The sequence below is a fragment of the Onychomys torridus genome, chromosome 7 (genome assembly GCF_903995425.1).
Source record: "Onychomys torridus chromosome 7, mOncTor1.1, whole genome shotgun sequence".
NCBI lineage: Eukaryota > Metazoa > Chordata > Mammalia > Rodentia > Cricetidae > Onychomys > Onychomys torridus.
In genome coordinates this window covers 98,164,880-98,192,024 of record NC_050449.1, presented here as the reverse complement: position 1 = coordinate 98,192,024, position 27,145 = coordinate 98,164,880, and the positions used below count along the sequence as shown (strand labels likewise).

Below are 27,145 nucleotides of genomic sequence, written 5' to 3'. Positions count from 1 at the left end.
GGGAAACCTTTTCCTCTTATATTAACTTTATATTTCATTCTCTATACATTTAACTGTGGTCATTATGTATGCTTTTTTAAATTTTAGTTTTCTTTTTTGAGAATTTTATACATGAGTACTTTATTACATTTATTACATTATATTATATCCATTCTTGCTGCACCCCCTAACTCCTCCCATACATCCCTAATCCTAAGTTCATGACCTCTTCTTTTGTAATTATTATTGTTCCATTTTGTGTGTGTGTGTGTGTGTGTGTGTGTGTGTGTGTGTGTGTGTAAAACCCACTGAGCCCATTTAGTATTGCTCATACTTGGGATTGGTTAATCTATCATGAGGGTAGTCCTTGGAGAAGATGGATTCTCCCTCTCTCCATAGCCATTGACTGCTCTTCATATATACACTTTTTAATGAAAACATCCAAATGCTTCTCAATCACATCAAATGGAATAGTGCCTAAAAGATGACAAGATTTGCCAGCACACTAGATTATACATGCTGGATCTCTTCTCTGCTCAAGGGTCTGGCAGATCTTTAAAGGAGTAAATTTAGCTACACAGAGACAAGGCAGCTGTCATTTCATCTGCAGTTCATTATCAGCCCCGCTTCAGAGCCCTATCCGCAGTTCTGGCAACCTGGACAGATGGCAACTTGGGAGATTTAGGGTGGGATATGTCTCACATGTACCTGATTCCCACTTTCCCTTTCATTTCATACAGTGTGATCTCTCAGAATATATTTATTTAGCTTTACATAGTTGGATGTATTTTGAAAAAAGAAAGGAATGCAAATCTTAGACTTCTAAGTAAAATGCAGTTTGTGTGTGTGTGTGTGTGTGTGTGTGTGTGTGTGTGTGTGTGTGTTTCTTTACTTCAGCTTCCCAACACTGGTGCTTTCTATCTCCAAAAGGATGGGAATTAGGAGTTAGAAGGTGATATACTAAGTTTCATATAAAAATATCTGGTTTGGAAATTGGAGAAAATAAAAACATAGATACATGCAGTTGTAGTTATCAGAATAAACAATACAACTAGGAGATAGGTTTTAAAATATATGCCTGGATAATCAAGACATCTTTGACCTCAAGTGCCATAGAAGTGTGTTCAATCACATTGTCTCATATTTCTTTTGCTAGCACCTACTTCTTGCGTGGTGGTGCAGGTCCCTTCCTCCAAGTTCCTGGCTGATAAATGAAGCCTCTGTGCCTTCAAGCACAAGCACATAGCAGTGGATCAAAGTGACCTGAATAAATAAAAAGCAGCATGCTTGAAATGTAGCTAAGAGGATTTCCATAAACGAGTATTTACATCAACACTCTTGTGTTACTTAATCAGACTGTGGATCTAATTATTCCACCATCTGTTTAGCAAAATAATTGTACATCATTTTATAACATTAATAAATTCACCAAGCACGGCTCAGTTGGAGTTAGGTCTCCACAAAACTGGGGTTTATTTTATGATGTGTTCACAGTTCATAGACCTCCAATCTCTGTTTGCTTCTAAGCCGTGCAAAAGTAAAATCCATGCTGATGGCCCTCCTTTCCGTTCCCCACAGGGTCTCACACTATACCCCATGTTTGCCTTGATCAGATGCCCTATATGCTGTTGCCTAAGGCCTCAGCAAATATTAAAGGTGGATTATAGCTCCATACAAGACCTGAAGTAAGTTTGAAGTCAAACTCTGAAAGGCTCTGTTGGAGCCAGCCCCGATTTCTAACTCAAAAGCCTGTAATGATGTGAAATGCCTGGATAGATGCAGCACTGAAGGGCAGATTGTCACAGAGCTCAAGTCTGTGCAGGCAGGCAGGCAGGGAGGGCTGCAATCTAGTTCTATCACCTGCAGTATGGATGGAACCCTGACCCACTTACCTGACACATTGCAATTATAGTAATAGTTGTGAGATCAACTCAGTGAGTTAAAATGTGTAAGGAAGGATTGGGGCAATGGCTCAGGGGATAAAGTGCTTGTTATGCCAGCATGGGCACTCAAGTTCAGATCTCCAGAACCCATGTAAAAAGCCGGGCTATCATGGAGGCCAGCTGTAATTGCAACACTCAGAAGGCAGACACAAGGTTTCCCTGGAGCAAGCCGGCTAGCTAGTCCATCAGATCAGCGTGCTCTGGGTTCAAGTGAGAGACCCTACCTCAATAAACAAAGTGTGGAGCAATTGAGGAAGACATCCCATGTCAACTTGAGGCCTGTACAAACACACACACACACACACACACACACACACACACACACACACACCCGCTACGCAAAGACATATACACACCCATATATGGTGTGTGTGTGTGTGTGTGTGTGTGTGTGTGTGTGTGTGAAACTTTCTTTCTCTCTGTGTCTGTCTGACTGTCTCTGTCTCTGTCTCTGTCTGTCTCTCTGTCTCTCTGTCTCTCTGTCTCTCTGTCTCTCTCTCTCTCTCTCTCTCTCTCTCTCTCTGTAGATTTAGCTCATAGTGACACAATTAAGTTTTCAACTATCAGTTTCATTGGTGTCATGGTTACCATTTGTGTTATTGATAAAGACATTAACCATTCTGATTCCAAGACAGCTCAAGATGTCCTGGGTCAGAGGTTGTGGTCGTTTGAATAAGAATGTGGCCATAGACTCATATATTTGATTGCTTGGTCATCAGGAAGTGGCACTACTTGAGAGAGATTAGGAAGTGTGGCCTTGTTGGAGGAAGTGTGTCACTGGGGGTGGACTTGGGGGATTCAAATGCTCAAGTCAGGCCCAGTGTCTTTCTCTGTCTGCTGATCCAGATGTAGAACTTTCAACTACATGTCTGCCTGCATGCCCCCATGCTTCCTGCCATGCTGACAATGGACTAATCCTCTGAACTGTAAGCAAGCTTCAGTTAAATGCTTTCCTTTATAAGAGTTGTCATGGTCATGGCGTCTGTTCACAGCAATAGAACACTGACCAAGGCAGAGACTGATGTTCCCACCCAGCCCTTCTGACCTGATAGAGTGAGGTGGGGTTTGTATGGCTTAGTTCTTTCAAACTCTGTCTTTTTTTCTTAAAAACTGTTATTCCTGGCATAACAAGTACTGATTTGGTCTCAGTTTTTAGCCATTCTAGGAGCATGCAGAATTCCTACCCGGGGGTGCTTATTTGCATTTCTCTGATGTCTAATAATGTAGAACATCTGAGTTTTGATCATTTAGTATCTGTTGAAGATCTTTACCTCACCCCCTCTCTCCCTTTCTTTCTCTCCCTAGCAGCATAGTTTACTTTTGCCTTCATCAAGGAATTTGCATGTTATTAGAAAACAGTTCTTTTTTGCTTCCTTCCTTATCTTTCTTTCTTCTTTGCCAACACCACACTCTTACAAGGACAGAGTTACTAAATAAAACTGTTTTGGTAGCATTTCCATTTAAATTTAAAGCCACCCTGTCAATTCCTATGGGAGATTCTAACCACCATTGCATTTGGGTCTGTAAATAATTTTAGGAAAAAATGGTGTCTTCCTCTTAACTAAATCTTTCAGTGAGGATGCATCTACCATTCCCTCTGCCTCTCTTGGCTTTTGTCCATTAATTTCAATCATTATATCATGGCTGACACTGTAGGATCTGACACACCTCTTACTAGGTTTATTTCTAGATATTTGACATTTTGTGATGTTAGTCTAAGTGGCACAATTAATTTCATTTAAAAGGTGCTTTTTTTTTTTTTGCCAACTTAGAGACAAGAACGACCTTTCTATCTAGCAGGCTTGCTGAGTCCATTTGTTATTTCCAAAGGTTTTTAGAGTCTTCTGGGCTTTGTAAGTACTCAGTCATTTTGACATGATTAATGATAACTTAATATTCTTAGCTTATCTTTATAATTAATTTTTCTAACCTTATTGTCCTAGGTATTAATTTCCTGTAGTATAGGTAAGGTATGTTGATTCTTGTCTTGTTCCCAATCTTAGTAGGAAATTGTAAAATTTCAGTATTTCACCAATAAGTATATTTTTTACTATATATTCCAAAGCTCTAAAAACAAGACTAAGGAAGTTTCCTCCTTTGTCCATTGTGCTGTGTTCTCTTCTTTATGAAACTACAGATGAATGTTGACTCCTGAGAATGAAATGCTTTTTCCCAAAGTGTTGGAGCCTAGCTTTTAATGGCAAAGCCATCTCTTCAGCCACTTTTTTTTCTAATCTGTTAAGATGATGTTACAGTTTTTCTTTTGTTTCCTCTAATGAGGCATATTTCATTGATTGACTGTTTAAATGCTAGATCAATAAATACTATATTCTTGAAATAAAAAATCACTTGTTAATGATATGGACCTTTTAAATATATCATAACATTCTATTTGTGGTGTGTGTGTGTGTGTGTGTGTGTGTGTGTGTGTGTGTGTGTGTATTTGTATGTGTTGGGATTTTTAAATCTATAATCACGAGCAAATTTATAATTTTTATTTCTCACAAGGCATTTGTTATATTTTACTATCTGTATTTTTCTGGCTTTATAACATGAGCAGATTGAGTTAGATTAGTATGAGTTATTCAACAACTGTTTAGAATAATTTGATAGTAAGAACACCATGTTTTTTGTTTTTGTTTTTGAGTAAAGCTCAATTTCAATTTTATTATTTTAAGTAATAGGTAACAATTAAATATGAAAGGAAGTGTTTTCTCTTTCTTTTTATGTTGGTTTATTTGAGGGGACCATGTTTATAAATGCTATTCTAACACTTTCTAATATTTGGATATATGAGTACATGATGTATATGGAGGCCCAAGATGGGCATTAGGTATGTTTCTGTCATATCATATCTCCACTTTATGATTTGAGACAGGGTCTCTCACTGAAACTGGAGCTTGCCATTGACTTGACTAGTGATAATAAGCCTTAGGAATTCTTGTCTTCACTTCCCCAACACTGGAGTTACAGATGCATGATGCTATGCTCAGCTTTTACATGGGTGCTAGTGATCCAAGCTTATAGCCTCATGCTTGCGCAGCAAACACTTACTCACTGAGACACCTTCCTATGCCTCTTTCTGAAATGTGTAAAGTCCATAGTGTTATGCCTTTCTCCATTGCTATGATTGTTGATGTGTTTTTTCCTCCTTGTTTTCTGATTGGTCTTGAGATCTATTATATTTTCTTGTTTTTATACATACTATTTTATTGTCATTTTAAAAATAGAATCTTTATTTAGTCTTTGACTGTTCCATACATGTAAACAATGTAACTTGATCATATCCCCCTCCAACTTCTCTCTCCAACTTTCCTCAGGGAGCCCCCAATTTGCCCCCACTTTGGTTATCCACTGTGTCCAGTTAGTGCTGCATGTTGGAATGCTGACAGGTCTTACTGCCTTGATCTTGTGCAGGTACCTGTAGCTTTAGTGAGTTCCTGTGTGCAGTGGCCATGGCACATCCAGAAGACAGCATTCCACAGTACTCCTCCCCATCCTCCGGCTCTTATTTTTTCTGCTCCTCTCCTGTGACACTCCCTGAGCCGTGGTGGGTGGTTGACATAGAAGTCCCATTAGGGCTGAGTACTCAGTAGTCACTTATTCTCAGCACTGCATTAACTTCTGTCCACTGTAAAGAGAAGATTCTCAGGCCAAGATTGAGGGCAGTATTAGTTTACATATGTAAACATAAATATTTAGAAGACAGTTTGATAACATGACTATTTAGCTAGTTTTTGTGTTTCTTTTTCTGCTGTTGAAAATCTTTGTCTAACCTTCCTTTCATGTGATTGTCTTTTCTTTCTTTTTCTTTTGCATACAGAACATTGTTTCATTGTAACATTTTCAAATAAAATTTGTTTCGTTGATCCTGTACCCTGCTTCTTCACCCCTAGCACCTTGCCCCTATTTATATATATATATATATATATATATATATATATATATATATATATATATATATATATATATATATATATATATTTTTTTTTTAAACTATCAAGTTTGACTTAGAGCATGGATTTAAACTTTTATCTCCTTATATATCTGATGCTTTCAATTTTCTTACAGTTTCATTCAGTAAGCTTTCCTCTTTAATCCAAGGACTTTATATGTGTGTTTTCTGTTTAATCCAATAAAATAAAACAAAATTTAAAAGAAAAAACCTCATTGTGGAAGCTGTAGTGTGGCCCAGTGAGTCACACAGTATACCCTTTAGTGTAGCTGAAGTTTTCTCCAGTCCTGCCTGGCCCAAGCAAAGTCAGGACAAATCCCTCTCACCTGCCAGTCCCGCAGCCGCTCAGACCCAACCGAGTAAACACACAGAGACTTAAATGGCTTACAAACTGTATGGCTGTGGCAGACTTCTTGTTATCTACTTCTTCTATCTTAAATTAACTCATTACTATTAGTCTATACTTTGCCACGTGGCTCGTGGCTTACCAGTACTTTACATCCTGCTCCTCATCATGGCGGATGGAAGCATCTCCTCTTTTCTGCCTTCCTGTTCCCCCAATTCTCCTCTCTGCTAGTCCTGCCTATACTTCCTGCCTGGATACTGGCCAATCAGTGTTTTGTTTATCAATAAACCATAGCAACATATATTCACAACATACAGGACATCTCACAGCACTTTAGTCCATACATCTTTACTTGCAAGTGTTCATTGTAATGAGTCATTGGTCTGGCTTGATATCTGTGGCTTCTGCTACACTATCAATACTGGGCCCTCACTGGGACTCCTCTTGGATACCCTGTTGTTGTCCTGTGTCATGGAGATCCTGCAGCTTTGGATCTGCAGGCCCAGCCCCTTCACATATTTCAGCAGTTCATAGATGAGGTGGACATTAGAGTAGCCAACTCATAGCCCTAGTTCTGGGCCTGGGTGTTAGTTGGGTTGGTCAGCCCACCAGCTCTCCCTCATCCTCATCACCAAGGTGAGCTCTCCAGCATTGCCCAGGCTGGCTCACCCAGTGCAGTACATAGCAAGGAGCAGGGCCGGATCTCCTGTTCTCATGCCCTCCTGGGGCCTGACTCACCTGCACCTGCACTACCTCTCCTATCCCCCTTCTCAGTTTTAATGTCTAGCTTTCTTGCTCTGTAGCTGGAGAATATGCTCTCAAGATTTTGAGTCTTGAACTCATTGAAGCTTGTCTATGACCTTGCATATGGTCAGTTTTGATAAGTGGTTCATGAATTCATATTGAAAATAATATGAATTTTGTCATGATAGATTGCATTAATGGCAATTTGTCAACTTGGGTTAATGTGTTGTGTGTATTTTCTTCATCCTTATTGATGTTGATGTTCTGTTAGCTATTGAATGAGTATGAACCACCATGATTGAGCATTTGTTTTTCCCTTTAATTCTGTTCTCTCTCTTTCACACATACATTTGATGCATGAATATTTAAAGTTATCATATGCTCCTAATAGCTTTATTTCTTTATTAATACCTCATCTTACTCTTGATAGTGATTCTTGCCTCAAAACCTGTTTCATCTGATATGAGTATACCTACACTAGCAATATTTTGGCAAGTGCTTGCATGATATATCTTTGTCTTTTGAATTTTTATTTATTAGTGGAGAGTGGACATGTCATGATGTGAATGTGGAGGTCAGAGGAAACCACAGGAACTGGTTCTCTTCTACTGTGTAGATCACTGGGATTGAACTCAGGCCATCAGGCTTGCAGCAAGCCCCTTCACCTGCTAAGGTGTCTCATTGGCTCTGCATGTGTAACTATCAAACTTTCTTATGTTCAGATACTCAAGGTTATTTGGAGAGCAGTAATTTTTTAATCCGGTCTGATAAGCCTTTTCCAATTGAACTATTTTGCTGTTACATTTAGTGTAACTACATTTGTATCTTATCTTAATGTTTATGCTCTCTATGCCCATTTGTTTTGTTTTCATTTGATTTCCTTCCTTCCTTTTAGTTGAAAATTTTGTAGCTGATTTTTCTTTCTCCTAGCTTGTTTACTTGTGTTATCTTATCCTTCAATGATAACTTAGAAAATACAACAGGCATCCTTACCACTGTCTAGTAAAACTATCATTATGACTTCTTTCTCAGTAGCAGGAGGAACTGTCTTGTTCTTTTTTGTCTTTTGTGTTATCCTGCCATAACTTTATACACAATTTTTCAACCCAACAAAGTATTATCAATATTGTGTAGCATTAGTGTCTATTTTTATGTATTCACAGAGTACTTCTTTTAATGTTGGTTGCTTGTTCTAGCATTGTTTGTTTCTGCCCAGGATCATTTCTCTTTATTAGAAGAACTCCCTTCCAGAATGTGTTTAGGACATTCCAGCTGGCAAGGAACACTCTGGTTTTATTTTTCCAAAAATGTCATTATTTTATAATCATTTGAAGAAATTTATCATCGTGGATGCTGAAACTTAACTGTATTAAAATTCCTATATAAGATACCATTTAATACTCTTACAGATGGACACAGAATAGATCGAGTTTCAAATGCTTTCTTATTTACAGGGTTTATGCTGATGTCGGTGCTCTAGTCAGGTCTGTGTAATTGTTTCTAATATTGTCTTTCTTTCTAATTGAAATAATAGAGTGTTTGGAAGGAAAATGCTTCAATTCAAGAGTCATTTCTACTGTTTACTACTGTGTGACTTTGACCAATTTCCTTGTCTACATTGGCTCCATTTCACTGGGGAAGTCTGAGTCCCTGTTGTGATATACATGAAAGTGCTTTGTAATCAGCCAGAAAGCTTTAATGTTACTGTTGCTTACTGGAACAGAAACATCTTCAGTGTGCACATTCAGAATCCCCTTGCATGTGTACACTTCCATAAGAAACCATGGAATAAATTCTGTGTTCATGTGCTTATTTATATATACTCTCCACTTACTAAATGCTCTGTCCAAAGTTATATAACATATAGCTTATAAACACTCTATCACAAACTCATTTGTTTTTTCATCTTTCAAGCAACCACTATGAAAAGGGGAATCTGGCTGTTACATAATTCACAATGCCCCTAAGATAAAAATAGCCCATTGTTTCTTAATACTGAGCTCAGGGAAAACTTTAACGTTCATTGTCTTTATAATGTGGAACCGTTAAGAGCATGTTTCTGCCAGCTCAGAAGGTACCAGTTGGCATGGTTAACCCACCTTGGCGTCGGGCTGATCTCTGATTTTGATCTCCTGTCTCATGATCCCCCAGGGAGAGTTATACATTTTAATGTGAGCTGCAAATAGTTTCTCTCCCTTTCTACTTGCAAATGGACTCTATTCAGAAAACTAATAAATAATGGCAGCCTCCTTTTCAACATGCACAGTACACACAGAGGACAGGTCAGGCTGATAAATTAAAATTTCATTCTGCATACATAACTTGAAACACTACCTTAGGCAGGTAATATGTAGCCTCATTTTGTTTTTCTTTCATAGAAGCTAATTTGAAAATTCCTGGCTACATTAATCAAATTTTAGACTCTTCAATCTGTGCAGACATTTTGCTACTGGGCTGTTTATTTTTCCTTTGGAAAAAGTAGTGTTCAGATTTCTCTTTGTACTTCATGCCTTGATGGGTCTTGGATTTGTGTGCTGCATGCCTATATGCATATGAGTGTGCCTGTGTGTGTGTGTGCCTGTGTGTGTGTGTGTGTGTGTGTGTGTGTGTGTGTGTGTGTTCCTGTCTGTCTATTTGTCTGTCTGTCTTTTGGATCTAGGTTTTTCTTGGCAAATATGTAGTCTGTGAACGAAATAGATGTTGGTGCATTGTAGCTAATGCCCCAGTATCTCTGAGGTGGTTTTTTGTTTGTTTTGTTTTTTTTGTTTTTTTTGATGGACACATTTTACATGGGACATTTGTTCTTTGTTTTAAATGCTTTGATTTTTGTCTATAGGTCACTGGCATGCATTTTATATGAGATGTGTTGCATGGATCATGCATTTGCTGGTTCCAGTTTCTTGTCTGTAGTTTTAAATATTGTTGAAGGCGACACACCTTCACTCCCTGAGAGATACCCACGAGAACTAAACAGCATTATGGAACGGTATGGAAGCAAGTCTGAAAAAGACCATTTGAAGTTTTGTTCCTATATTTAAAATGAACTTAAGTTTTTCTTCATTTGAAAAGTAATTTTCTTTTTTAATATTACAGCATGTTGAACAAGATTCCTTCATTGAGACCATCTGCTGTAGAAGTTTTAAAAGTCCCTTACATTGACGAGCAGCTTCAGGTACTGGAAATTTGAGTGGTATCAGGGCTAACATTCTGTGCCCCGAGGTTATGCTGTGGGTCTGAGATGTGGTTAAGAATCAGCTAGAAAGGAGGAAAGCAAGATTTAAAAGAAGCCAAGAGGAACACTAGGAAAATCTCTTTGCAAAGGAGGCAAACAAACTCTGGTCACCCGATGCCACCAGACATGGGAAGTCAGAGCTTTAATTTTTCTGCCTAAAACCCTATTATCCACCCAATGTCCCTGAGATTGGCAGATGTCACCTGAACACTTTGAAGTCCATCCCTGTTGGTACAAGAATGTACTCTAATAGTATGGAAATCCGGGATTTTCATTGAGCTTTTATTGTTCCCTTCTTTAGGACATGACTTAGCATATTTAGTTTGCTTGGTGTTTCTTTTCTTTTCCTTTGAATTAGAGAGCTTGATTAGAGAGAGGACCTGCCTGGGGTGTAAGAAGCAAACTGTCCTCTCCAAGGCTTTTATTTATTTTTTTAAATGGACCTCTCAGGCTTTAGCTAACCCCTCAGCAACTCTAACAGGAACCACCAGGTCACCTGTCTTGTTAACAAGTGCCTGCTTTTCACCGGTGGACGAAGATCTAAACCCAGAGGAAGCAAAGATAAGAATGAGGTGTGCTCAGCCATGAGGCACAGTGTCTCCCCTCAGGGAGACTGAAAGCAAAGGACCAGGAATGGCCTGTTCTGCTGAAGTTTGACTGCCATCCTAAGAGTTCAGTAGCCAAGGAAAAGTAGGAAACATGGAGATTCTAGCAAGAACAAAGAGGAAAGAGACTGGTGCTGGAAAAAAAGAATGAGAGAGAGAGAAGGGCTCCTTGGTAGTCAGAGGAGTAGTGCCATCTTTACTCTGGGAGGAGGCAGCCAGGTGAGCAGTCTAAGGAGGCTTGAAGAGGCTCAGATGCCCTGGAACTAGAGTTACAGACATTTACGATATACCATGAGGGTGCAGAAAAGCAAACCAGGGTGCTCTGGAAGGGCAGCCAATGCTCTGAACTGCCAAGCCATCTCTCAAGTTATGCAATATTTTACAATCATTATCTCCTTGATAGCAAAATATAAAAATTTAAAGACACACCCCAACAAGGCCAAGAATTGTGAGATGCAAGCGGGGTGTAGTTGCTCAGATTCAGGGTTGGATCTTGTCAGTGTTTGGAATTACATTCTTCATGGGTTTGGGCACTGATTTTGATTTTACAGATGATACTGTATATTAAGAAAGTACCTCCCCTGCTTGCTGAGGTCTGTGTTACACCCTTAGCTAAGAGTCTCATTTGCCTAATGTCCATTTTGTCGGGGATGGGGTGGACATTGTCTACTAAAGGCTGAGGGGTGGGTGTTCCTAGAGTGGAGGGAAGACCTGTGTGTGTGGGGGGGAACGGGTGAAGAGAGAGAAACAAGAGCCAGGGGGAGTTAGAGAGGAAGGCAGGAGCTACTTCCAGGGAGTCTTCTCATGCAACCTGCTTATAATCCTATTTAATCCTTTGAAGAGAGAGAACCAGCTGCTGTGAGTTTTATCTTAAAGTGCTTTGCTGTGGTCAGGAAGAGTGTCAGTCAGAAAGACACATGGCACCTTCCCACCCTTCCATTGCTGACAAAGGACCTTTAAGATCGTGATGGTTTTCTTTTATTTCAGCACCTGATGTGTAAATATTCAGAAATGATGCTGGAAGACAAGAACTCAGTTTGTCAGAAGGATGCTGTTCATATAATTAATGCCATGTAAGTGATTGCTTTGTTTTTAAAAAGCCTGTCCCATGGAAATGCTAAGTATGGTCTTTAAAAATCTATTAGCACTAAGCTGACTGCGTGGGGCATCCTTGATTTCACTTAAGTCTTGCCAAGAAATTAAGAAGCTTCAGTAATGTGGCATTCCAAAACCATCTGCCCCAGCAGGCTGAAATCCTGAGCGTCTAAACTTCTGCACAGCTCACAGATCTGCAGGGCAGGCAGCACAGCAGTTGCCCTGAGTGCATAGAGAAACGAGTATCTCAGACATTTAGGAATGTTTATGCTAATGAGCCTTCTATCAGAAACCTAAATGGCTTCATATAGTGTTTGTTTAACTGACAGAGTATGTATCTAGCGAAAGAGAGTGTTGTAGGCATTTGGGGGAAAAAAAGCCAAAATTCACTCTGACACATTCCAGTGCAGACACTCTCCTCTGACACAACCCAGTGCAGACACTCTTCTTTGACACACCCCAGTGCATACACAATCCTCTGACACACCCCAGTGCATACACTCTCCTCTGACACACACCCCAGTGCAGACACTGTCCTCCGACACACACTCCAGTAGTTTCTCAACTGTGTCTTACTTGATTTTCCAGCCTACCATTCAACCTAATAAATGGGCACCTAGAAGAGATCCCTTGCGGTAAAGTTATAGACATGGCTCTAATGAGATTATTTTCTTGTGTTGCTACCCATTTTTTCAAGCAAGTCTAAGTTTATTTTTGTTTACTAACTAGAAATGTGAGAGTAGAGGTTATCATATTTTAAAAATAGTAAGTTAGTGTAGCTATCATTTTGCACAGTAGTTTTGGAACACTTGCCTGACACACTTTACAATCAATGGTGTGCTGGAATTCAGCTGTCTGGAGGGCATTTCACACTATCAAATATTGATTTCAACTAGTCCCCTTTATTTGCAGGATCTGTGACTGTGTTCAGGGGGAGTCCATAGAGTCATAAAACAGAGGGGTACATATGCCTGAGAATTGTCCCTTCCTGGCACACTCTGGTCTGGATTATATTCAATTTCTCACAGTATTTCTTAAGGAAGACGCTGAGGGCAAAGAGCCTTCTGAAGTATTTGTTCCTAATGAAGTCAGGTATGGGAGGAGAAGTCACTGGGAATGGAGCCACAGGCCTCGCCATCCTTGTTTAGTGTAAGCAGTTTCTGCAACTGAACAAAAAGAGATTCTTCAGTAAATGAAGGATTCCCCCTATAACATAGGTGTTACTATTCTCTTTTATAGTTACACGGAGACTCCATCACCTCCAATAGATAGCAGAGTGTAACCTGGGAGCTAGGCTTTGACCCAGAGAGTGTTATTAACCCTCACCATTACCCATTGGACTACACTACCATAAAATACCTATTAGAGTCAGCCCAGAATATAAGCCGTTCAAGAAAATACAGTTGTTATGATACCACCGTTGGACACTGTGCATACATTATCTCATGTGAGTGTAGCCCACTCTTTACAAAGGGAGAAACCTGGATTCACTTTCTGGCCCTTAGCTACAGAAAGAATGGGTGCTGGAGGTAGAATTCACTGCTTTTCCAAAGACTGTGACCTAATAATACACATAGATGAGTTACTCTGGTGGCCTATTTACTCTCTAATGGCCAAGATCCCAATTTGTCTTACATTATAAAAACCAGGCATAGGCAATGAAATGAGCAGAAATTTGGAAAGTACACAATTTGCTTTTAAACAGAAATCTAATTTGAAAAATAACGCTGATTAACTCCAGTCCTTGTTGGCTCATTACCCACTCGGAGTTTATTAGATTTTCCTGGCCTGCCTCGAGACGATGTTGCTCTCTCCATAGAGCAATGATACTTCTGTAAAATATTTGTTTAATTTTTTTTCTGAGCATGTTTGGTATGAGTTGCATGTTGGGGAATGTTTATTACTTATAGGCAGAGAAAGATACACCTGCAGACTCTGCAAGCCCTGTCTGAAGTGCAGAAAATGACTCCGAGAGAAAGGATGTGGTTGAGGAAGCCTCAGGCAGCTGACAAGAAAGCTAGGAAGCTGAAGTGAGCTGCCTTTCCCTGGGCTGCCCCATGCCCTGCTAACAGTGCTGTCAAACACCTCACTCATGGAAAGCAAAAGCAGAAACCAAAGCACATATGATGACTTATTTATTCATTCATCTGTTCCCAGACAAGATCACTGAGCCATAGATTGGATGTCAGGTGCTATTTACATCAGGTTTTCAGTCCTGTGAGAGCAAAGATGGAAAGGTAGGGAGATTACCAGTGATGAAAATGTGCTCAGGCTCTAAATGAAACCTCATTGTTGCTGACACTTGGACCTATCCCATCAAGGAGCTGAACAGACAGCTTAATATTTGACTCTGTATTAGCCACTTTCCCCACTGCTGTGATAAAGTACCCTTATTACCACTTCCTCTCCACCTCAGTGCTTACATATTCCTTGATATGTAGTTCCATTGTTCTTGTTTATGGGCTTGCTCATCAACATTGGGGTAGCAGTGTCTTCACAGTCAGGATGCTCAGGGGTGAGTGTTATCTTCTCATGATATCCCAGGAGTTCCAGAGTTGACGAAGGAGCCATAGTTTCCTTGTGTGTGCTTTGAAAGAAGATCACTTGAAATTTTAAAAAGTGGGGGAGTGGCGGGGGGCGGGTGCACCATGATGGCCTGGTTTCTTGATAACCTGGTCTGTCGTTAAAACAGGGATTGTGCTTATTTGTATACTGTAGATATGAACTAAGCAATTTGTACTGATTTTTATACATTCACATTAAATTTACAGAAAGATTGTGGAAGAAAAATATAAAGAAAATAACAAAAGGATGCAGGAGTCAAGATTCCAGAATTTTGAACCTCCAAGTGTCAATGTGCTCCATGTAAGCACCCCTGTTTCATGTTTACATGGAGTGTTTCTTGCTTTGGGTCCCTCAGATTCATCAGGCTAAATGTGTAGGAAAAGAATGGAAAATGAAACACCCAGAGCAACTTGGCCCAACTCCAGGGAGGTCTCTCTCCAAGTGAGCCAAGAGCTGATGGCAACCCTAATTCAAAGCAGGTTACATCTGGAAGTGGACCGATTGATTCAGCCATCACATGTGGAGTGGCTAATGTTTACCAGATAACTGAATTGTCACCAAATGCAGAGAGTATGGTTAAGATTGATTAATTGATTAATTAGTAGATTAATTAAATACACACCTCTCTGATTTTTACTTCTACCCTTTGTGTTTTGCCACTCTAGTCTGTCAGTCCTTTTTTGTCTTATTTTTATTTTTCTGTCTCCTATCTATATCATCATGCACTGTGATAATAACTTCACTCAAACTGAAGACCTACCACAGATATACGATCATGAATAAATAGAGTTGCAGGACCCCTCCCCCTGTTCTTCTGTATTTGAAATCTCTGAGTGGCAAATACTATTTTCATCCATGGTTGAGAATATCTCTCTGGGCCTTGGTGGTAGGACCTGATGCTAAGGTAGTCTATGTGAAGGGTCATTTGGGGCAGTTGACATCAATATCAACCTCATAGCTCTTCTGTTAAAAGCACATTGGGGTAGGAAATGTTTACAGTGTTCATCCAGAGGAGATCTCTGCATCTGAGATCTTTTCCTTGAATAGAGAGAACCAAGCCTTGATATTGTTGAACAATGCCCTGAACCTCAGTGTTGCCAATTCTGTGACTTAGCTTAGTCCCTATAGGCTTCCAAACCCTGGGCCATGCAGAAGCCAGAGCAAATCTTTCTCTTAGAAGAGCAAGGCCTAGGGACACTTGTTTTCTGTCCCTCTCTGAGCAAGACAAGGCTCATCTGTCTTCCTCAAGTACTTAGAGGATCAGATAACCTAAAGTTGGACCCACAGTAGATCTAGTCTCCTTTGTGACCTTATGGGTCTCTTAAGGGTTCTGCTTAGTGAGCTGGTCAACAGACACAAGAGTGCTGGTGATAAGTACTCAATCCTACCCCGTGTTCCACCTTTCTGGTACCCTTGTTTTTAGTGAAGCCATTTGTGGCATCTGTCACTTGGTCTCAGAGACTTGGGAAACTATGAGAGAGGTCTTTCCTGCTCATGGACACTGACAAGTAGAGAATTGCTGTCTGAAAGAACATGGGGTCAGCAACAGGATCAGGTCTCAACCACGAAAAAAGTCTCCATGGCACCAGTGTGGAAGAAGCAGTGCCCTCAGGAAAACCGGGTGCCTCGCCTCAGCACCCAGACACTCCAGGCACTGTGAAGGTGGCCTGTGGCAGTAGGTCTTTGTCCCTGGCTGTGCTTTCTCCAGTCAAGACTGAAAACCAAGCACTCCCAAAAGTCTAGACAAGGAAGCTGACAGATTATAAAGGTTCTGTGTTTGTGAATTGTGTTAATATTTGTTCAATCACCAAAATAAACTGGGGTGTTTATTTCTGGAATGCCAGGAACCCTTGAGATCAGAGAGATTTCTTTGCTAAGACTGGAGCTTCAGAACGGGATATATATATATATAGTTTTAATGAAGCCTAAGTGACCTCCCTCCCTCCCCCTCCCTCTCTTCTTCCTTCCCTCCCCCCCTTCTTTTCTTCCTTCCAGACAGGGTCTTACTATGTGGCCCAGACTGGCCTTAAACTCACGAGCTTCCTGCCTCAGCCTCTCAAATGCTGAGATTATAGGCATGTAAAGCCACACCAAGCTCTGCTTTTGTTTTGAAATTATCGTATGGCAAATGAAAAGTAAGGCCTTATGTATTCATAACTGATAATCTACTTTACCTCTTTACTTTTTCTTCTTTGACCCTTTAAGATCTTTGTGTCGGATGTAATTATTACCAGTAGTGTGAGGGAGCATACTGTATGACACATGGAGTTGTTGAACAACTGTGAAGGCCAAAGCCTTTTGGAAACCTGAAAATTGGGGTTTGAAGGTAATAAAGACAACCTCAAAACTACATGCCAGGCAGAAACTGAAGAGATTTTGTTATCCATATGTTATCACACAGAACATGGAGCCAGAGAAACCGTCTTTATTTTGGCACAGCTCAGATTAAGAAAGAGGGTTTTTTTTTGCTTTGTTTTTTGTATTATGTATTTTTGTATCTTGATGCTGGGACAAAGTGCCTGACAAAAGTGACTGAAGGAAGGGGTTTGCTCTGTGGAGAGTTTTGAGAACTCATAATTTGAAAGGACAGTCCACAGTGGCTGAGAAGTTGTGATGGCAAGGACATTGTATCTGCACTCAGGAAGCATGAAGAGATGAATGCCATTACCCTGTTGGCTCCCTCCTTCCTTTCAGCCTAGGACCCGGGACTGCAGGCTGATGCTGCCCACAGAGTAGGTCTTCTTCTTCAGTTCATCTTTTCTGCAAACACTTGCACAGACAAACCCAGAAATGAGTTTCCATAGTGATTCTAAATCTTGTCCAATGGACAAGTAAGATTGACCATCATGCTTTTCTTCCTCTCAGAAAGTAGTGTGTGTGTGTGTGTGTGTGTGTGTGTGTGTGTGTGTGTGTGTGTACAGTCCTGTCCTGGTTAAAGATTTTGAGTCATTCTTTGAGTTTTCTGAGGTTTAGTACCCATTGTCTCTGGTCCTGAACTTCTCAGAAGTGTTTCCTAAGTTTATATGTAGATAGGAGCATTGTTAGCATGGCAGTATAAGAACAACAGCTGATCCATTGTTTCCCGAGTTTGTATGTGGACAGGAACATTGTTAGCACTGTAGCATAGGAACAACAGCTGATCCATTGTTAACACTCTTCTCTCTCAGAGGCTACTTTGTCTTCAGGAAAACCTTCTGACCGCTCAGGTCCACAACCAGCTGGTTGTCTTCCAAATTCTGTGGCTTATCTAAATACTGTGACTTAAATTCTGTGGCTTATGGGACACTTCTCAAACTTCAGAATATGCCAGAGTATCCTGTGTCTCTTGATTCTGATTCTGGGGCAGGGCCTGGGCTGTCAGATTTCTAATAAGCTCCCCTTTGTTCTGATGTTGCTGACCAAGAATTACATCCCATTAACCAGGGGCAGAAAGGGGGGCTCCTGAACATGAGCATCCCCCTTTAGATGAAGGAAGAGCTTAAAATGACACCAGTGAACAGATCTCTTATCTCTTTAGAGGAAAAAAAAAATCATTTAATGGGAATGGAAGAAAAGGAGGTGTGACCTGAGGGGAAGGCTTTCTTGTTCACCCCAGGAGGAGGAGGGAGAGGGGCAGCCAGGCAGGTTTAATCATATTCACAGGCACAAGAGGGAGACGGGCTTAATGATATTCACAGAACAAAAGGAAGAAGCTAAACACTTTGCAGAGGCCTGAAGGGTTTTCTTCGTCCTAGGGAAAGGCATTGTTGAGCTAAAAAAGATGAAATAAAATATGACAGAAGCTGGATTAATCAGATGCAGGAGATTGAAGGAAAATTCGATAAAGGAAAAGTGCACCTGTCTTTGTATTTCCTTGTCCCCTCTTCTCCGCATGTTGATGGCTTCATTTCTTCCTAATCTCATTGAAGCTCTGCTCTCAAATCCTTCTTCTTTCTGTCTTGCCCGGTTGGAACAAACTCTTCTGTGCTTCATTGTGGAAAGTGTGTTTGCTTGATGTGTGTGCATGTTAATGTGTGTGCATGCATGTGAAGACCAGAGGTGGATACTGGGCTCCCTCTTTCTTCCTCTCTACCTTATTTTGTGAGATAATAATGTCTTTCACTCAATCTAGAGCTCATTAACCATGCTGTGCCTGCTGGCCAGCAAGCCCTGGGGAACTTACTATCTTTACCTCTTCAGCTCTGGGATTAACATCTCCTTTTTTTTTTTTTTTTTTAAATACAGATGCTAGGAATCTGAATTCAAGTCCTCATGCAAGCACTTAGCCAACTGAGCCATGTCTCCAGAACCCCCTTCATATATTTCAGAAGCAGTTGTAGAAGGGAGAGTTTTGAGAGTGAATGGAGCCAGTTTGTCATGTTATGAATTTTCCTTGAGGCATTTAGGAGAGTGGCTTGATTTGTTCTCAGACTTTAATTAACGATGTCTTTATTTTGGCAGGTGTTTTCTGCTTGGCTGAATTTGGGTTTTGAAATCTTGAAGCACAGTTGAGTGTGGAATCATGTTTGACTCCATTTCTTAAGAGGATGGTAGCTTAAAAAAACAAACCACCCAACACAGTACAGAAGGCAAGTCCAGGCTGGCCTTTTTCCTGTGGCATGTACAGCTGTGCTGGTGCTGGGCTGCTGTGAAAAGTACCCAGCAGACCAGGACTCCAGTGTGTGCTGGGGACAAGGGTCAAAGGTCAGACCAGTGCTTCTCTTTCTAAGGGAGACAGCTACAGCAGCCCTGTCCTCTTCGAAGAGAACCTCAGTGAGTCACAGTCATTTGAGAGTCCAAGAGCTTCTTTTCAAATGCCTTCTGAAGAACATGCAGCCATGGCTTCCTGCAGTCTCCCTGTTCTTCACTGATGGTTCTCTGTGTACCATCAGTGAACCTGTGCAATCTGATCCAGCTGGACCGCCTTAAACAATCATCACAGTACAGAAAGCAGACTTCTTAGCAGTACTTTCTGAATGTGTTCTCACAAATTCCTTGCTGTGGTGGGACATGGCTCCATTTGACTTTCTCATTTAATACTATTTTAGACTTTCCCTTTAATTTCTTTCTGTTTAAAAAAAAATTTTTTTGTTTTTGTTTTTTTGAGACAGGGTTTCTCTGTGTAGCTTTGGAGCCTGTTCTGGAACTTTCTCTGTAGACCAGGCTGGCCTTGAACTCACAGAGGTCTGCCTGCCTCTGCCTCCCGAGTGCTGGGATTAAAGGCGTGCGCCACCACCGCCCGGCTTTAATTTCTTTCTTAACAAAAGGCTTTCTTGGAATAGTTACCACCATGAAAGCTGCTTCTCAGAGGAAGTAAGACAATTCAGTATTAGATTTAGTTTGCAAACACACATGCATGTAGAAAAATAAAATAAAAGTGACCTTCCCATTAATAGATTTGGGCACTTTTCCTTTTATTTTCGTTACTTAGTTACTTTTGTTTGGTCGAAGTAACATCTCATGTTTCACAGGCTCACTTCAACCTCGCTGTTGGTCCAGTGTGACTTACTGCTCCCTCCCTCACCGCTGTGGTGGAGCGAGAATGCTCTCCCCACCCCCAGGTCCATATATTGGAATGCTTTAGTCATCATAGAGCGGAACAGTTTGGGAAGGATTAGAAGGATTAGGAGGTGTGGGTGTGGCCTTGCTGGAGTAGTAGTGACCTTATCGGAGGAACTGGGTTGCTGGGAGTGGACTTTGAGGTTTCAAAAGCCCATGTCAGGCCCATTTCTTTCTTTCTTTCTTTCTTTCTTTCTTTCTTTCTTTCTTTCTTTCTTTCTTTCTTTCTTTCTTTCTTTCTTTCTTTCTTTCTTCCTTCCTTCCTTCCTTCCTCTCTCTCTCTCTCTCTCTCTCTCTCTCTCTCTCTCTCTCTCTCTCTCTCTCTCTCTCTGCCTGCTTCCTGCATATCAAGATGTAAAGCTCTCAGTTACTGCTCCAGTGCCATGCCTGTCTGCTTCCTGCCATGATAATCATGGACTAACCCCCTAAAACTGTAAGCAAGCCCCTAATTAATTTGAAAAAAATAAGAGTTGCCTTGGTCATGGTGTCTTCATGGTAATAAGGCAGTAGCTAGACAGCTTCTCTAGCTAGAACTTTGGGCATGTGTCGCCCCACCTGGTTTATGTGGTGCCGGGGATTGAGCGTAGGACTTCTTTTATTCCAGGGAAGCATTCTGCAAACTAACACACATGTCCAGTCTTACCTTTTATGTTTTAAAGTGTGAATCCCTTCATCATTTCTTAGATATTTGTCTTTGAGGAAATTGAAGCTTTTAGACTCTCAGGACTTGTAAATCCAGATGAGACCTGGAAGTCATCAAGACAACACTTTTAGCTTTAAAGTGAAACTGAGAATGGATGGGGTAAGGATAAGTTAGGTGGGATACAGTGGGTGCACACTGGAGAGAGGCACCTGCTTCCAGCTGTTGTTGGAGCCTATACTTGCCTGAGCCTTTGACTTGGCTCTCTGGGTATATTGCTTGCCTCACCTAGCTATGGCCTAGAAGCTTCTACAGAGGCTAAATGCTTTGCCCAAGGCCGCTGTCTGGTTCAGGACTGTTTCTCTTATGCCAAGTTACCAACCCAAAGTTTGAAAATGCTATCAGGCTTAAGGGAGAAGAATATTGCCTCATTTGTGGCAAGGCCATTTCCTCTGTCCACTTCTCATGATTTGTTAATTCCCTTCCACAAGGAACTAGATGAACGGACTTCAGAGAACCTGCCCGAGCCTCATTCCCTTCCTTCCCTGGACCTCAATGAAGTTGAGCCAAGTTTAGACGACACCATAGTTGGCCTTGGACATTATGGTATGTGTTTGTGTCACCTATCAGCAGGGTGTTTGTCTGGTCTCTGAAAGAAGCCCTGGGTGTATGTGACTACCTGCCATTGCTGTTTGAGTTTGGCTGTGATGCTCAGGGCCTTTTGTCCTCTCTGTCTTCATGGAAATAGTGAATATGAATCAGAAACTCACTTCTGGTGAGAGACTTCTTCTGACTGGGTTAAACAATGCTGTCATTAACCTGATTAACAGTTCCCCAAAGTTCTACTCCCTTCTTTCATGAATGACTCCCCTGATCCTCTGGTACATTTAAATTGAAGGCGTGAACCAATTTTGTAAGATCCACTATTCAGATGTGCAAAACTTGCCAGAAAGTAAGAGTGTTCGGGGAGCTGTTACCCTGCTGGAGGTGCTGCATGCCATCTACAGAGGAAGGTCTTGACTACCTGGTCTTTCTGGGTCTTCCCTATCTTATCCATAGGACAGGAATAACGATCCCTCCTTTCATGACTATTATCAAGAGAAAACAAGATTGAGTATAGATGTTCTCTTAGCTTCATGCCTAGCACAATAAGAGCTGAAAAAAGAAGCAGTTACAGAAAGACCATCCCACAGCACTTCCCCTTTTCTGTCTAATCAAAAAGGAAGGTAGGCCTTTTTGTTGAATATGTGTTGCTGCTACTGGTTAATAGAGAAGCTGTTTTGGCCTATGGTAGGCAGGATAAGAGCCAGGTGGGAAATCCAGGAGAGACACAGGGAAAAGTCAGGGTAGACGTGACCCAGCTGCCCAAGGAGCAGCAAGATACCAGTAGAGCAGTAATGCCACAGCCATGTGGCAATACATAGATGAATAGAAATGGATAAATTTAAGATGTAATAGCTAGCTAGCAATAAACCTGAGCCATAAACCAAACAGTTTGTAATTAAAAAGAAGCTGTTACAATACTTTGAGGATCCTTTGAATGCAAGAGTCTCCTTGGTCACCAGTATCCCTCTTGCCTAGAATAGCACACCAGGGATATTACACTCAGTATTTCTTGAATGAATTAATTTATTAATTAATGAGTAGGTGAAGAAGTGAATGAATGATATACTAGTTTAGACCCTTAAGAAACAAATGACAAGACTAAAATGCATAACTTTTTTTCTTGGAAAATATTTGTATGAAAGGAAAAAACTAGGAGAGTGGGGCAGACCCAGCAGGCCACAATCCAGATCTTCTGCACATAAGAAGAGGGGATGCCTCGTGAAAGATGCCCCAAGTCCGACCTAGGTCAGCTGTCGGGTGCCTGCCTAGTATCACTGTGGGCGGCATTTGCCAGCAGGAGTGGTGGCTTCTGAGAGATGGGGGATGGTTCCAAGCACAGCAGCTGAGTCACTCTGTGGCTCGCACTCCCTGTAGCTGTGTGTGCCAGGCCTCTCCTCCTGGCACACAATAACAAGGTATCTCCTTGATGCCTGGGTTACAATGTTGTAAACTCTTCCATGGTAGGGAAACTGGAGGTGTCTTCATCTCAGCCCAAATTTGCACTTGAGGTCTCCTGAACTAGTGGAGTATGGGTCACCCCCTTCAGCTGTACAGAGACTAGCACCTGAAGCTCTTTAAGCTACCAGTTGCTGAGTTCAAAGTGATGCTTGGAGGCCATCGTACACTAGTCATGATGACAAGGAAGTGTTTATATCAGATTTGTGATATTTTTATATCATATTGTTTGTTTCCATTTGAGAAAAGTGGAAGGATCAAGTGTTCCAGGGTTTTCCCTTCCATGAGTAGGAAGCTGAGAAAGTTAGATCTTGTGTAGCCACTGATGTAGGTGAGCATAAGCTGGATGGCACAGTTGTTGCTGTGAGTAGGGGCGCAGGATAGGATAATAAAGTGTCATCTGAGATAGAGTAGTCAGAGTCTGTTCTGATTTCAAAGAGGAAACAGCATCTTTAAATATGTTTCTGAGAAGAGAAACCAAAGACATGAAGGCTTTCCTCAAGGATCAGGGAACTTCCTTCCATAGCAGCATCTATCTCTTCAGTCTCTCCCAGGCTGCAATACAGTTGTAAGAACAGTCAAGTGTGGAGAGTGAATGAGACTTTCCTAAGCCAGAGTCTTTGCTGTGGGTCCCTGTGCTAAGGCCATAGAAGCTGACTGACCCCTAAGTGAGCTCTCTCCATAGCAGGCCTCTTGTTTGCTTTGTTTCACTGTGGTAGTCAATATACTGATTTATCAGCCCAACTGCAACCAGTCAGCCCTACTCCTGAGCACCTCCTGCACACTTAGTCTCCATTGTAAGCTATAAAATTCAACATAGAACAAACACACACTAGCTTAAATGGGCCAGATGCCTTATAAAATACTTTGAACATTTCCCTATAAATTCTTATTTTTATAAATATTATTTCTCACAAATATTACATTAAAAACAAAAACTTAGAAGTATGTAACATTGGGGTTGACCCACTATTAGAGTGGTAAGTGACTGAGGTTAAGATTATTGGTGGGCATATTAGGTAATTGTGAAATTTTGAAATAGAATAATTTGTTGATGAAGCCTGAAGTGGTTAATTATTTTACTCAGGGTTCTTGGGTTTTTTGTTTGTTTGTTTTTTTAATTCAACACCTAGAGGAACCATTATTTATTTGTCTAGCATGTACATATAAAATTATGCAGTCATTTTTAAAGCTCCTACCCCAATTATTTAATCAGTTTTTGATAATGAACTCAAAAATTCCCCTGGGAAGTGCAGCGTTAGCTGTAGAAAGGAAGACAGGATAAGATATTAGTTACATTTGATATGCGTTTATTTGGATAGAGCTGATTTAATCTAGCTAGTCATGGATTACCATTATAATCAAATGAGAAAACACAGCTGGAATGTTAACGAGTTTATCCCTATTTAATTCCTTAGTTGTGGTGCTGATGACTTCTTGCACATTAATTTTTAATTTTTTTTTTGAGATTTTAATTACATTTCCCTCTTCCCTCCAAATCCTCATAAATACTCTTCACCCCCTTGTTCTCTTTCAAATTCATGGTCTCTTTTTCTTTAATTGTTGGTGGTGGTGGGTGGTGGAGTGTGTGTGTGTATGTATCGGCATGTGTGTGTGTGTGTGTGTATGTGTTTCTAAACACACAATTACAGCCTGCTCAGTCTGTATGTTACTTATATGTTTTCAGAGCTGACCATTTGATATTGGATAAGCAGTTGGTATGCTCTATCCTGGAGAACACTAATCTTCACTCTCAGCATTTCTTAGTTGTCCATACTTTTTGTCTAGGGTTGAGGCCTCAACTCCATGAGCTTTCTCCCTTGCACACCTTCTAGAAATGTACATGTCTTATCAACATGGCTGCCTAAACATGACCTGTATAACACAAATAGCCATGCTAATGTGCCTGTTAATTTCTTCCAGGCTCTTCTCTGCACACTAGCCTTGTTTTTCTGCAACTTGCAGCTGAATTTCAGAGCAGTGTTTCTTGAAAATTGGAATAGCCTGACTCATGAGCCTGACTCATGAGCCTGGGCTCACCCAGGCAATCTTTTGAGATATGGAGGCTGCCCATCTGCAGCCTAACCTGTTTATTTCCTTTCCAGTCACTCCTTCAGCAGATCCCAACATGGTGCTCTATCACCTATAGGAAATCCTCATGACCTTCCTCTTCTGAGAATAAGAGGCCTCTGTTGTGGTTTCAATGTCAAATATTCCCATAGGCTCATGTGTTTGGATACTTCCAGTTAGTAGCTGGACCCTATAGGAGGCAGAACCTTGCTGGAAAAAGTGGGTCACTGGAGAGAGGCAGGTTGTGGGTTTTTATAGACCAGTTCTACTTTCTGACTGCACACACAATGTGTGTGTGTGTGTGTGTGTGTGTGTGTGTGTGTGTGTGTGTGTGTCTGTCTGTCTGTCTGTCTGTCTGTCTGTCTCGGGTTCCTGCTGCCATACATTCCCTGCCATGCATTTTGAAAATGGTTTTTAAATGAATTTTAGATGCTTGTTGGGACCTTCACAAGACTGAACTCTGAAGAACATTACATTTGTGAGGAATGACCGGACATGTGGCTACATGGGCAAGAATAGTCTATTCTAGAGACTGACTGAGGCGTTGGAAGGTGTGGGCATGTAGAAGCCAGTGGAGTAAGGGCTACTTCATAGAGTTTGCTCAGGGTCATTGCAGCCCCAGTTATAGCATCCAGTGGTCATGGCCTTTTTCTAGCCACTTGTGGGAAGACAGGCCAAGTGGCCCTTCCTATGGGTATAGTGCCTCACTATATGATCATGCCACCTGAGATTAGCAAACGCATTGCTGTATTTTGAGATGGGACATCCTTATTTCCTTCATAGGCTTCTTTATGACTCATGGTATCATCTCTTTCTTTTAAATGTCCAAGTGGAAACCAGGTGATTTGAACTTAAGCATAATGTTTCCAGTATTTTATTTTTTAAAAAGACACCCTCTAGTGACTCAGCATTTCTACTGCTAGTTGCTTGGGAGAAATGAAAACAAAACCCCAAGAAGACAAAATGCAGATGTCCTTAGTTTCACTCATAAGTGTTAGAAATACAAACAAGTCCTGCAGCCGGCAGCCGGGGAGGCATCCTTGAAAGTGAAAAGTAGCATCTCCCTAAACAGAAAAAGTGGATAACTACAAAAATCAATATTCTAAGTGAAGACACCTTACACTAGAGAGTTTAGAAAGAAAGGCACATTTTCATCAACGTTAAACCCCAAGGAAACAACTCTCCAAACAAAAAGGTTTCAATTTTGAGCTATACAAAATGATAATTTCAATCCATGACACCTGTGAAGACCAGGTTGGCCCCTGTAGTGTCCAAAGAAAAAGGAAATTTGATTCTTTCCCCCTTAATAAAGACAGAGAAATCTATGTAGATTACAGAAGAAGAGCTCGTTGTCAGTTGTGCTGTGGGAAGAGCTGGCAAACGCTGGTAGGCATGTGGCAGCATTCCTTTGATAAAGCTAACACGCAGGGTTTAGTGAGCAGTTCCCTCAGCATGTTTCTAAGACAAAGGAGAACATGGTGGATTGCCAAGGCAGCCCCTGGAAAAAGTGCTTACAGCATGAACATTTCTCCATGGCCTCTCAGCTCTGTATTAGATGGGTATGGCAGCAGAGTTTCACTGGTGTGCTCCATGTCTCATGGAAGTCTAGAACCAGCAGATGTTACTGGTGGCAGAGCTGAGCTACTGGATGCCTGGAGTCCTGGTGGTGGAGACAGAAAATGGCCTGCAAAGGACACCAAAGAAACTTCTATGGTAATAGAAATATATTCTAGCTAGGATTGAGTATTTTTCAAAACTCACCCAATTCTATACTTGAAATGAGTACACTTTGTTACTGGTAAAATAGACCTCAGTAAGATTAACTAATAGAAAAAAACTGTTGGGATACATAGAGAAATAAAGGAAGTAAGAAATCATCATGTTAATTCTAGTGTCAGCGGAGTTGGGGGTCTTTGGAGGAGAACCGTCTATTTAGAGAAAAGGTAGAGGTCCTTTGATGCTCTGTCTTCAGTCTCATTGTTGGAGGGTTTGTATTGGAGTGAGAGTCGGCCCTGTAGGCAGATGTGAAAGGATCTAGTGCCCACTAAAGCAGCCCAGGGTTGCTGGATAATTTTATGTCAATTTGACACAAGCTAAAGTCACCTGAGAGAAGGGGATCACAATTAAGAAATTACTCCATAAGATTGGGCTGTATGCAAGCCTGTAGGCCATTTTCTTAATTAGTGGTTAATGGAGGTGGGCTCTGCCCATTTTTGTCTTTGTTTTTGTTTTTGTTTTTTGAGACAGGGTTTCTCTGCGTAGGTTTGGAGCCTTTCCTGGAACTCACTCTGTAGCCCAGGGTGGCCTGGAACTCATTGAGATCCACCTGCCTCTGCCTCCCTGAGTGCTGGGATTAAAGGCGTGCGTCACCA

The 27,145-nt window shown here is 41.1% G+C and overlaps 1 protein-coding gene across 1 annotated transcript in view; it reads left to right on the top strand.

Moving 5' to 3' along the window:
* Nek11 (NIMA related kinase 11) overlaps positions 1-27,145 on the top strand; it is a 233,011-nt gene that overhangs the window by 92,933 nt on the left and 112,933 nt on the right. The window contains exons 7-11 of the mRNA XM_036193523.1: positions 9,804-9,953; positions 10,061-10,139; positions 11,792-11,877; positions 14,671-14,764; positions 21,134-21,248. Coding sequence (XP_036049416.1) covers positions 9,804-9,953; positions 10,061-10,139; positions 11,792-11,877; positions 14,671-14,764; positions 21,134-21,248 — 524 coding nt within the window. The remainder of the gene's footprint in view (positions 1-9,803; positions 9,954-10,060; positions 10,140-11,791; positions 11,878-14,670; positions 14,765-21,133; positions 21,249-27,145) is intronic.